At 46.2% G+C, this 12353-nt stretch overlaps 1 protein-coding gene across 1 annotated transcript; it reads left to right on the top strand.

Annotated features, from left to right (window-relative positions):
• Positions 1–3387: 3387 nt before the first annotated feature.
• Positions 3388–8430, top strand: LOC140076040 (chemerin-like receptor 1). Its single transcript, XM_072122566.1, has 2 exons — positions 3388–3895; positions 7029–8430. Exon 2 carries the CDS (start codon positions 7038–7040, stop codon positions 8133–8135), a length of 1098 nt encoding a protein of 365 aa, XP_071978667.1. The 5' UTR covers positions 3388–3895; positions 7029–7037; the 3' UTR covers positions 8136–8430.
• Positions 8431–12353: the final 3923 nt, after the last annotated feature.

The following is a 12353-nucleotide window of genomic DNA, read 5'->3' as shown; positions in this document are numbered from 1 at the left end:
CCATTCATTTTGTGGCCCCCTGTCCTCCATCCCATTCATATTGTGGCCACCTGTCCTCCAGCCCATTCATATTGGGACCTCCTGTCCTCCATCCCCTTCATATTGTGACTTCCTGTCCTCCATCCCCTTCATATTGTGACCACCTGTCCTCCATTCCATTCATATTGGGAACTCCTGTCCTCGATCCTCCCTGGTGCTTCCTGTCCTCCCACCCGCTCATATTGTGGACTCTGTCCTCTATCCCCCTCATGTGGATAGAGGGGCCTCCTCTCCTCCATATTGTAGCCTCTGATCCTCCATTCCCTTCATATTGTGGCCTCTTGTCCTCCATCTCCTTCATATATATTGTGACCCCCTGACGTTTTTCTGTAACTGTATTAAATAACAAAAAAAGTTACTTACATTTCCCTTGTTCCCCTGCGGCAGTCCTGCTCCATCTTCTTCCTGCTACTTCCACACAGGTGTGCTTAAGAGAAGCAGACATGTATGGAGACTCCAGGAAGCTAATCCCACATCCTCCCGTTCCTTATGCCTCGGCTGCTTTGTGTAGTGAGTTCTGGTCAATCTCCCAACTAGCTAGGATTTTGGGACAGAGATGGAAAACTGAGACTGTCCCGCTGAATCAGGGATGGTTGGAAACTAAAGTATTGTGCCACCCTCACATCCCACATTGTGGTGCCCTCAACCTACTGTCCCCCTGTAACGTCCGTGCCTAACTTTGCACTATCCACTGTTTGCGGAATAGATGGACGTTTATTTGTGTGTGTGAACTGTGGCTTACTGCATGTCATTACATTAACTGAGCCACACCCTGTTCCTTGCATTTTAGTTCTGCCCAGCAAGGGTTAATGGCTTGATGGACAGTTCCTCCATTGTGCTAGTGGGGGCGTGTCCGGGATCGGCTTTATATACCTGCCTGCTCCCATCTTACCTTGCTGGTTATTTTGAGTCTGTCCTGTGTATAACTTGTTTGATCTTGACCTGACCTGTGTATATCCCGCCTGTACCTGTATCTGGATCTGACCTGTGATAATCTGCCTGAAGACCTGTATATATCTGTCCCTGTCTCAGTCCTGTGTTTGTATTCTGTGCTCCAGTGTGAACACTGGTGTCACGGGTGCTCCCGCGATCCCTGTCTCGGATCGCCGGTGCACCCGTGCCTCTCCAGGTTCCGGTGCCCGGCGGCACTCACCTCTCCCGGCTCCAGCGGCGTCCTCCGCAGCTCCCACGGCTCGGTGCGCGCTGGCTCGCTGAGATTTAAAGGGCCAGTGCACCAATAATTGGCGCTGGCCTGATTTAAATTCCAGCCTCTTCCTTTTGCCCTTGCTGGATCTTCAAGTCTCCCCATGAAGTGAAAGCTCTCCTGTGATTCCTGCGTTCCTGTGATTCCTGCGTTCCTGTGATTCCTGCGTTCCTGTGATTCCTGCGTTCCTGTGCTAGCTCCTGCGCTTTCTGACGTGAGTGGTGTCTCCTGTATTACAACCTTGGCAGCCACCGCGGGCTAGTCGCACCTGTGGAATGACCTGGTGGAATCCCGCCGCAGCAAGTCCATCCCGCTTTGCGGCGGGCTCTGGTGAACGCCGGGGTTCCACTTAGACTCCGGTCCCAGGTCGGCTAGTACCACCTCCTGCGGTGGTCCAGAGGGTCCACAGACTTCTGGCCCTGACAACTGTTCTATTCCGGTTTCCTGTTCAGTCCTGCGTTTGTATTCTGTGCTCCAGTGTGAACACTGGTCTATACCTGTATTTCCGTTACCTGTCCGCTCCACCATCCAGCAGCTGCCAGACGAAGTAAGTGCCCCCTGTCATGTTGTAGGGTCACTGAGGGACTGTCAGTTAGGTTCCTGATTTTGGGTTCGCCCTTATCAGGGCTGTTTATCTGCTTTAGGCAGGGCCTTAGCCCACAGGGACGTCGCAGGGTGAGTTCGTCACCAATTACCTAGTCTGACAGCTAGCGCCAAGCCTGGTTATGGTTGCGCGGTTTTCTGGACAGGTGCTGACACCCCCATTATCTTCACTTTATATTGTGGGTCTACAACATCCCCTAGCCTTTTCTTGGGGCCTGGATAAAGCCAGGGCCCGGAATACCTGAGTGGCTGGCGGTTGCGGCCTAGGCACGCTAGTGTCACGGTGCTTGGTATGGGGACCGGAGGGCTGTCCTACAGCCTGGCAGGTCTCCAGCAGGTGGTGTTGGCAAGAAATGATGAGGGAGAGGCTGCTATAGTAGTTCTCCCTGGGGCAACCCTTTGGGGTTTGGAGTATGAGTCCCTTTGTGGTGGATAGGGTGCCCGTGATGGTGACAGCTGTAGGCAGACGTTATATAAAAGTAACTTACAGTTCTTTATTGGAACCGACAGGAACGGTGGATAACGTGCCAAACGAATCTTGAATAAATATTAGAATGCTGGAGATGCAGTTGGAGAGGGAGCCACAGGAATAGATCACCAGCCCGGATGCAAGGGCAGGCTGGGAGATAGCTGTTTCCTAGTAGGATGCTTCAGCTTGTCCTGGGTTGCTTCAGATATCACCCTTGAAGGAAGGATGATACCCCTTTCTCTCACTAACTAACTCTTCAGAGCTGCTCAGACAATGAGCTGAGCTCTGGCTGCACTCTGACCAACTGGTCTGTTCTGGTCTCTTCACACTAGCTAACTACAACTCCTCTCAGTCTGAGCTAGACTGGAACTGAGCTCTAGAACTTATCACTCCCACTGGTCAGGTGGTGGTTACTCCTACAATTGCATCCCAGCTTACAATACAATATCAGAACACATGTGATTGGCCGATGGAATAACATCACATAAAACAATTAACTCCTGCCTTCCCAGGCAGGATCTACTGCTGCAGTGTTCCCCGTGTTGTGTAGTGACCTGCTGTGGGGTTGATCAGACTCCTCACAGGTTGCAAGCTACATGTACGGACGTATTCGCAACAATCCCTCTGCCTTGCATCGGCAGGGGTGTTGCAGGTCCCTTTCCTCCTCCTTTCCTTATTTCATCCCAATTCAAAAAGAATAAACACCACATACTCACCTGTCCACGTTTCCCGGCAGCTCTCCTCTTCTTTCACTGCTATTTACTGTGTGAAAACTCTGCAGCATCATCTTATTCAACTCTGTGTGCAGAGGATGCAGATAGAGTTGAAGTTCTGTCACTGTAGATGGGGGCGTGTTCAATGACTGGGGGAGGAGCCACGAATTGTCGGGCCCACCAGGGTTTTCACCGTGCACAGGTGGGGAAGTCCAAACACAAGGGTAAAGCAGTGGGGGCTGCCAGAGATCAACCCAGCAAGAGGAATAAATGGGTTCAGCTGCAGACAGTCACAACATTCTTTATTACCTCTTGATTATACAAAGGTCACATGAGGGCATTGAAAAAAAGAAGGTCTGTCCTATGTGTAAGATGAAGATGTATTCAACTAATGTATCCGGTATATCCATTAGATCAGCAATTAACAGGGTCCAATAGAGCTAAAACGATCATTAATTTTTTAACAAATTTTGCTTAGGGAGGGGTGAGTCACAGCAGCTAGGTCTCCACCCTACACAACAGAGAGGCTGATCACAGATAGAGAACAAAGATTACAAGTAACATAATCATTCAAAGGATTGGATCTGGTTCCAGAACTCGGATCCCCGGCTTGTCTTGTGTATGGAAGCTGTCCGGTGGCTGCAGCAGTGACGCAGGTAAGGCACGACTACTACTAACACATCTGACACTGATTTTTTAAGATATAAACTAAAAATGTTTTATTTTATTACAATATCCAGTGAATTTCTACCTTTCAGCTTCTTTGATTACATGAATATTGTACAATGTTAGTTTCTGGAGAAATATGTTTAACCACAAGATATAATATATTCTTCCTAAGAAGGATTCTCATAGTCTGCGCCTGATGTGAGTATGTCTCTACACTTACTACTCTGCTTTCTGTATTATCTATGAGTAATCTGTGTAAGTAGAAAGTCATCTTTCTTGTGTTCTAGTTGATATCAAATAATCATCAGCTTGTGTGATAGGTCACAATTTTTCATCAGTTTTTAAAGGGGACGTGACACTAAAGACATTTCATGACATTGGAGGGTTCAACCACTGAGACCAGTGTCTTGGGCTCCATCTTCCATTAACCCTTTTAAAAAAGAAATTAGAAGTCTCCACTTGGTTGTATTCTCCTAGTCCTAGAATACAGGATCTGGTTACAACCTGGGGCCCACCGGATCCTTTGATGCTCTGGAGGACCAGTCCAACTCTGACTAGGATCCTTCTTAGGACCCCTTAGCTTGTCTTCCTGGTTATTCCTAATGTCTATTGATTTGGTAATTTTTTATCCTCTGGGTTTTTGAGTTTTGACTTTTCCTATTCGTTTGTTTGTCTTGTCCTCGTCTGTTGTTTTTGCAATTAAAGGAAACCTACCACCACATATCTACCTATAAAGGTAGATCGGGTGGTAGGTACATCTATAGCAGGGGTCTCAAACTCAATTTACCTGGGGGCCGTTGGAGGTAGATTCTGGGTAAGGCTGGGCCGCATCAAGTTTTCCACACAAAATGCGCTTACAAAATATCATTATTCAGATTCAAATGTCACGGCGTCTCCCAGTGCAAGGAAAGCCCCAAGCTGGGAGACGTGTTTTCTCTATGAACGCGTCCTGTGTACCGAGGGGTCCCAAGCTCCTACCGCACTGAGCCCAGTCAGGGACACTCCATTCCCCCCCCCCCCCCCCCACCCGGTACTTGCCTCCCCGTGTCCCTCCCATCGAAGAAGATGAAGTCGCCGCTCTGACCTGCACCAAGTGCGTTCAGAGCGGCGACTTCATCTTCTTCAAGTACCGGAGGGAAGGGGATTAACCGGTTACGGGCCCTTTCCTGTTTTTTCATGTCCATTTTTCACTCCCCACCTTCAAAAAACTATAACTTTTTTATTTTTACACATAAAGAGCTGTGTGATGGATTGTTTTCTGCGTAACAAATTGCACTTCATAGTGATGGTATTAAATATTCCATGCCATGTACTCGGAAGCGGGAAAAAAATTCAAAATGCAATGAAAATGCATTTGCGCCATTTTCTTGTGGGCTTGGATATTACGTCTTTCACTGAGCGCCCCAAATGACATGTCTACTTTATTTTTTGGGTCGGTACGATTAAGGGGATACCAAATTTGTATAGGTTTTATAATGTTTTCATACATTTACAAAAATTAAAACCTACTGTACAAAAATATTTTTTTTATTTTGCCAAATTCTGGCGCTAATAACTTTTTCATACTTTGGTGTACGGAGCTGTGGGTGCTGTCATTTTTTGCGAAATTTGATAATATGTTCAATGATATCATTTTTAGGACTGTACAACCTTTTGATCACTTTTTATAGATTTTTTTATATTTTTCAAAATGGCAAAAAAGTGCCATTTTCGAATTTGGGCGCTATTTTCCGTAACGGGGTTAAACGCACTGAAAAACCGTCATCATATTTTGATAGATCGGGCATTTTCGGACGCGTCGATACCTGATATGTTTATGATTTTTACTGTTTATTTATATTTATGTCAGTTCTAGGGAAAGGGGGGTGATTTGAAATTTTAGGTTTTTTTATTATTTTTTTTTTTTTTAAACTTTTTTTTATTTTTATTTATACTATTTTTCAGACTCCCTAGAGTACTTTAACCCTAGGTTGTCTGATCGATCCTATCATATACTGCCATACTACAGTATGGCAGTATATGGAGATTTTCCTCCTCATTCATTACAATGTGCTATCAGCACATTGTAATGAAGGGGTTAAAACGAAATAGCCTCGGGTCTTCGGAAGACCTGAGGCTACCATGGAGACGGATCTCCGCCCCCCGATGACGTCACGGGGAGCGGTGATCCCAGGTAAGATGGCGGCGCCCATGCGCCGCTATCTTTTTGAGGCTGCCGGCAGCCATCGCTGTGAAAGCACCCGCGATCGGTGCTAGCACCGATCGCGGGTGTTACCGGTAAGCCTTTGCTGCAATATGCAGCAAAGACTTACCGGCTATGGAGAGGGCTCAGCCCGTGAGCCCTCTCCATGCAGCGCGACCAGGTGGGGGCCGCAAAATATTGTCCCGCGGGCCGCAGTTGGCCCGCGGGCCACGAGTTTGAGACCCCTGATCTATAGGATGTGAGGCTAGCCCTATTAAGGGCTAATCCTTACGCCCCCACAATCTTTTGATAACTTTTATTTAGCTAATATGTAAATTTTCTAAAGAGGCTACTGGGGCGTGGATTAGCCGGAGCTGAAGCTACTCGGCACAGCTACTCCCCTAGCCTCTTTTATCCTCCCACTAGATAACTTTGGCACGCAGCTTCTCATAGCTGCGCCCCCTCGTCTGCGCATGCGCAGAACAGCAGGCCTGCGGCTGCACAGTCACTGCTCTTATGCTGGAACCACTGTGCATGCTATGAGGAGCTGCGTGCCGAAGTTATCTGGTAGGAGGATGAAAGAGGCTACTCTTTTAGCGAAATCAAAAGATTGTGGGGACGTGAGGATTAGCCCTTAAAAGGGTTAGCCTCACATCCTATAGATGTACCTACCACCCGATCTACCTTTATAGGTAGATATGTGGTGGTAGGTTCCCTTTAAAGAAAATCTACCATTTGCTTTCATGCATTATGAACCAAACATACCTTAAGAATGCTGTAACTACACCGATGCAGAAACATACTTTGTTTAATCCCCAAGCCGATTGCTTTCTGCTCAGTTTCATGTGACTTGGGAGGAGATTTTTTTTATAGGTAGATGAGTGAGATTTCACATTAAAGAGGAAATTCTAGAAAGGACATTTCATACCTGATCTGAGGGGGCTGCTAGTTTTGTCTTTGCTGATGTTTTAATAAAACAGGTCTTCATATTCCCCGGATTGCAGCAAAACTGCAAGTGCACAGAGGGCGGGACTTTACTCTGAAGTGCTCTGGATATTGTGGTTCGAGCAGCTCAAAGTGATGTATCTGGTTGTACAGAAAATATGAAGTGTCTGTATATAAAATAAGTTTTCATTTTCTGTCTGGCAGATCGCAGCCATGAGTAACGAATCGGCAAACAAATTTTCCGAAAGGATGTGTTACTTTTTCTGGGACATGGTCAACGTCCAAGAACTGAGTGCTCTAACGCCTAATACAAGCCACCCCACCGCCCTCCAGTACTCCAGCTTTGTGCTCTCCATAGTCTCCTGTATCATCGGATATGCCGGTAACCTTATCGTCATCTTCATCACTGGATTCCTGATGAAGAAGAAGAAGTCGACCATCTGGTTCCTGAACTTGGCTCTGGCGGACTTCACTTTCCTTCTCTTTCTACCACTTCATGCCGTGTCCATATTCGAGGCAAATTGGTCTTATGGGCCCAACATGTGTAAATTATACAACTTCCTCACCTTCGTGAATATGTACGCCAGTATCTTCATCCTCACAGCACTGAACATTGATCGGGCCATGTCCATAGCTAAACCCATATGGCACATGAGGTTTGTGTCCCGTATGATTAGTTATAGTGTATGTGCACTTATCTGGGTGGTAGCCGCCATATCTAGTGTCCCTGCCGTCATCTACAGCGATGTGTTTTCTTATGGTGAAACAATCCAATGCATTCTGTATCCCGAAGACCTCACCGGCATCGCATATATAGCTACTGACCACAGTGTGAATGAATATTACAGGAATGCTGAACGTGAGGATTGTGATGGATACAATGATCCAGAAATGCTCCCCATGTGGATACATATGACCTCTACAGCGACAGGTCTTGTAGTCCCCCTTGCCATCATTGGTTGTGTCATCCCGCTATGTGTCATCCTATTCTCCAATATCACCATTGCCCTCCATGTGAAGGATTCCCCGAAGACGACCTCCTCCCGACTGTACCGAGTGGTGGTAGCGGCGGTCCTGGCCTTCTTCTGCACCAGGACTCCATTACTAATAGCGCAGATTATATACTTAGTGGCCAGTTATACTCAGCAGTTACATCTCATGTATAAAGTTACATTATATTTGCCGCTGTTATCCAGCATAGCCGCCACTAACGCTTTCCTGAATCCTATTGTGTACGTGCTGATGGGAAAACAAGTACGGAAGGAAGTTTCTCAATTTTTTAGCGAAACCTTGCCACAGCTCACCTCATAATTTAGAGCAATGACAATCCTGGTCTATAACATGCTGCCTGCAGATAGGACACCATATACAATCTACTCAGCTCCTCCTGCTCTATAACATGCTGCCTGCAGATAGAATAGAATGTACAATCTTCTATAGAGCATGAAGGGGGTGCAGATTAATATCACTTACTGCCAACAGAAAAGACACTAAATACAATTTGCTCAGCTCCTCTTGTTCTATAACATGCTCCCTGCAGATAGGACACTATGTAATATCCGTTCAGCTCCTCCTGCTCTGTAATATGCTCCCTGCAGATAGGACCCTGTACAATCTTCTCAGCTCCTTCTGCTGCATAAAATACTTCCTTCAGATAGGACACTATATACAATCTACTTAGCTCCTCCTGCTCTAGAACATGCTGCTTGCAGATAGGACTCTATGTACAATCTGCTCAGCTCCTCCTGCTCTATAACATGCTGCCTGCAGATAGGACATTATGTACAATCTGCTTAGCTCCTCCTGCTCTATTACATGCTGCCTGCAGATAGGACACTATGTACAATCTGCTCATCTTTTCCTGCTGAATACCATGCAATATCCAAGTGAATATTGCCGCTAGGGATGTTGGGTCTTCTGCCTGTATGTCTCTCTGTGTAGGTTTCTTTGCCCAGAGGAATCTGGATGTTGGACGTGACGGCCTCTAAAGTATCTCAGGGTGTGAATCTCTGTGTAAGTATGTGTACAAAGTAACTGGGGAGACACCGCTTCTGGTGGTGACCTATAACCTTGTGGATTGAAAAGACTGGACATTCAACACCCCTCATCCTACCAACGTCTTCTGTTAGGAAAATCGGGAAAACCCTCTAAATATGATGGGTTCAATAAACAAGATGATATATGAAGATCTTTACTATGAAATACAAGAAGATTTGTGACTGTACAGAATTCCAGAATTCCCAGAAGATGTTGTACAGAGCAGCGACTATCGGGGTCTTCATACTGCCTTGAATCCGGATGAATATATTCTAGTGGTAAAACTATAGCATGGATAACCTTATAGTGTAACATGGAATGGTCTATCTACATGTCTGTAAATATAATCAATAAATTGAATGAAAAAATTACCGTAACGAGGTCATGAAACACCTTGACACCGAGGTCACACACTGCCCAATCCTCAATCTCCCTGGAGCTATTGTTAGGCTCAGCCATCATGTAATTCTGTTCATTGCAGAGTGGAGAAGAGGTTGGAGCTTTCTTCTATCGCCTGTCCCCCTTAAGTACCTTATAAAATACAGTTAACAGCATTTGAAGAGTTAAATGGATAGGGTCATAATTATCTCCATTGCCAGGGGTTACAGCAAGGGTGCAGCTATCAAACACTCTGATCCTTCTGCTACTAAATATCATAATACAACATGGTGCATTTAAGCAGTGTTAAAAACCTGTCACATTAAATATGCAATCTGATCAGTAGACAGGTTGTTATAGAGCATGAGAAGAGGTGTAGATTGATATCACTTTCTGCCAACAGATAGGACACTAAGTGCAATCTGCTCAGCTCCTCCTTCTCTATAACATGCTGCCTGCAGATAGGACACTATGTACAATATCCTCAGCTCCCCTGCTCTATAACATGCTGCCTGCAGATAGGACACTATTTACAATATCCTCAGCTCCCCTGCTCTATAACATGCTGCCTGCAGATAGGACACTATGTACAATATCCTCAGCCCCCCTGCTCTTTAACATGCTGCCTGCAGATAGGACACTATGTTCAATATCCTCAGCTCCCCTGCTCTATAACATGCTGCCTGCAGATAGGACACTATGTACAATATCCTCAGCTCCCCTGCTCTATAACATGCTGCCTGCAGATAGGACACTTTGTATAATCTGCTCAGCTCCTCCTGCTCTATAACATGCTGCCTGCAGATAGGACACTATGTATAATCTGTTCAGCTCCTCCTGCTCTATAACATGCTGCCTGCAGATAGGACACTATGTACAATCTGCTCAGCTCCTCCTGCTCTATAACATGCTGCCTGCAGATAGGACACTATGTACAATCTGCTCAGCTCCTCCTGCTCTATAACATGCTGCCTGCAGATAGGACACTATGTACAATATCCTCAGCTCCCCTGCTCTATAACATGCTGCCTGCAGATAGGACACTATGTGAAATCTACTACGCTCCTCCGGCTCTATAACATGCTGCCTGCAGATAGGACACTTTGTATAATCTGCTCAGCTCCTCCTGCTCTATAACATGCTGCCTGCAGATAGGACACTATGTATAATCTGTTCAGCTCCTCCTGCTCTTTAACATGCTGCCTGCAGATAGGACACTATGTTCAATATCCTCAGCTCCCCTGCTCTATAACATGCTGCCTGCAGATAGGACACTATGTACAATATCCTCAGCTCCCCTGCTCTATAACATGCTGCCTGCAGATAGGACACTTTGTATAATCTGCTCAGCTCCTCCTGCTCTATAACATGCTGCCTGCAGATAGGACACTATGTATAATCTGTTCAGCTCCTCCTGCTCTATAACATGCTGCCTGCAGATAGGACACTATGTACAATCTGCTAAGCTCCTCCTGCTCTATAACATGCTGCCTGCAGATAGGACACTATGTACAATCTGCTCAGCTCCTCCTGCTCTATAACATGCTGCCTGCAGATAGGACACTATGTTCAATATCCTCAGCTCCCCTGCTCTATAACATGCTGCCTGCAGATAGGACACTATGTGAAATCTACTACGCTCCTCCTGCTCTATAACATGCTGCCTGCAGATAGGACACTTTGTATAATCTGCTCAGCTCCTCCTGCTCTATAACATGCTGCCTGCAGATAGGACACTATGTATAATCTGTTCAGCTCCTCCTGCTCTATAACATGCTGCCTGCAGATAGGACACTATGTACAATCTGCTCAGCTCCTCCTGCTCTATAACATGCTGCCTGCAGATAGGACACTATGTACAATCTGACCAGTTTCTCCTGTTCTATAACATGCTGCCTGCAGATAGGACACTATATACAATCTGCTCAGCTCCTCCTGCTCTATAACATGCTGCCTGCAGATAGGACACCAGGTACAATCTGCTCAGCTCCTCCTGCTCTATAACATGCTGCCTGCAGATAGGACACTATGTATAATCTGCTCAGCTCCTCCTGCTTTATAACATGCTGTTTGCAGATAGGTCACTATGTTCAATATTCTCAGCTCCTCCTGCTCTATAACATGATGTTTGCAGATAGGACACTATGCACAATTTCCTCAGCTCCCCCCCCTGCTCTATAACATGCTGACTGCAGATAGGACACTATGTACAATCTGCTCATTAGTGATTAGGGTCGTTTGCCAACAAGCCACCTCTAAGAGCCAGCTCTTGTTCGTGAATGACAGGAGCCAGCTCCCCTCAGTGAGCTGATGGCTCACTTAACCCCGCCCCTTACTGGCTTACCACGCCTTCTTTAACCCGATACAATCGGGTTAAAAGTGGAGTGGTGTGGGATGATTGGCCTGCGGCTACCTATTATACATGTAATAGGGAGCCGTTCAGGAGCCAGAAGAGACGGCTCTTCTTAGTCGCAAAGGCTAGCTTATTGCTAACACTTGCGATTATTTTCCCCAATCCTCCACCTTCACGTTGCTTCCCCGCTGAGGTCCGCCGGAGTTCACCTTCTTCTTCTCGGTGTATGTAAATGCTGATCTTGCGTCACAATTTGCTTTTTAAATTCCACGGTTTGTCCGAATCAGTCGGGTTGTCCGATGGCATGCCCCCCAATTTGTGTTGCATGCAAGCCGGTGCCGATGCGCCACAATCCGACCATGTGCGCCAAAAACCCGGGGCAATTCAGCGCAAAACGGAAAAGAATCGCGAAAAAATGCGGCGTTCGGACCCTTAGTAAATGTGCCCCATCAAGTTGCCCTGCATACAACACACACCAGGGGGCGCTACAAGAGAGTGAACCTTGATGTTATAATAACGGGGATGGCAGGAGATTAGATATAACATGGAAGATGTAAAATAGGTAACAGGACTGGTGCTGCAGGAGAATCACATTCAATTAACACTCAGTTCATGACACCCCAAGCATCCAAAATGTGGAGCACTTTATTTATTTTAAGCCAAGGAACTCATTATAGACTGCAGAAAAACTTGAAACATTAGAATCCCGGGAAGCAACAAGAATATGCGTTTCTATGGATAGTGTAGAATGCAGGCTGAGT

Source organism: Engystomops pustulosus, chromosome 8, assembly GCF_040894005.1.
Source record: "Engystomops pustulosus chromosome 8, aEngPut4.maternal, whole genome shotgun sequence".
In the NCBI taxonomy this organism is placed as follows: Eukaryota; Metazoa; Chordata; class Amphibia; order Anura; family Leptodactylidae; genus Engystomops; species Engystomops pustulosus.
The sequence above is the reverse complement of the archived record's forward strand: the minus strand, read 5'-3'. Positions and strand labels throughout refer to the sequence as shown.

Bases quoted from the DNA above. Each gene is read 5' to 3' on its own strand.
- LOC140076040 (XM_072122566.1), top strand. From the start codon at position 7,038: ATGAGTAACGAATCGGCAAACAAATTTTCCGAAAGGATGTGTTACTTT.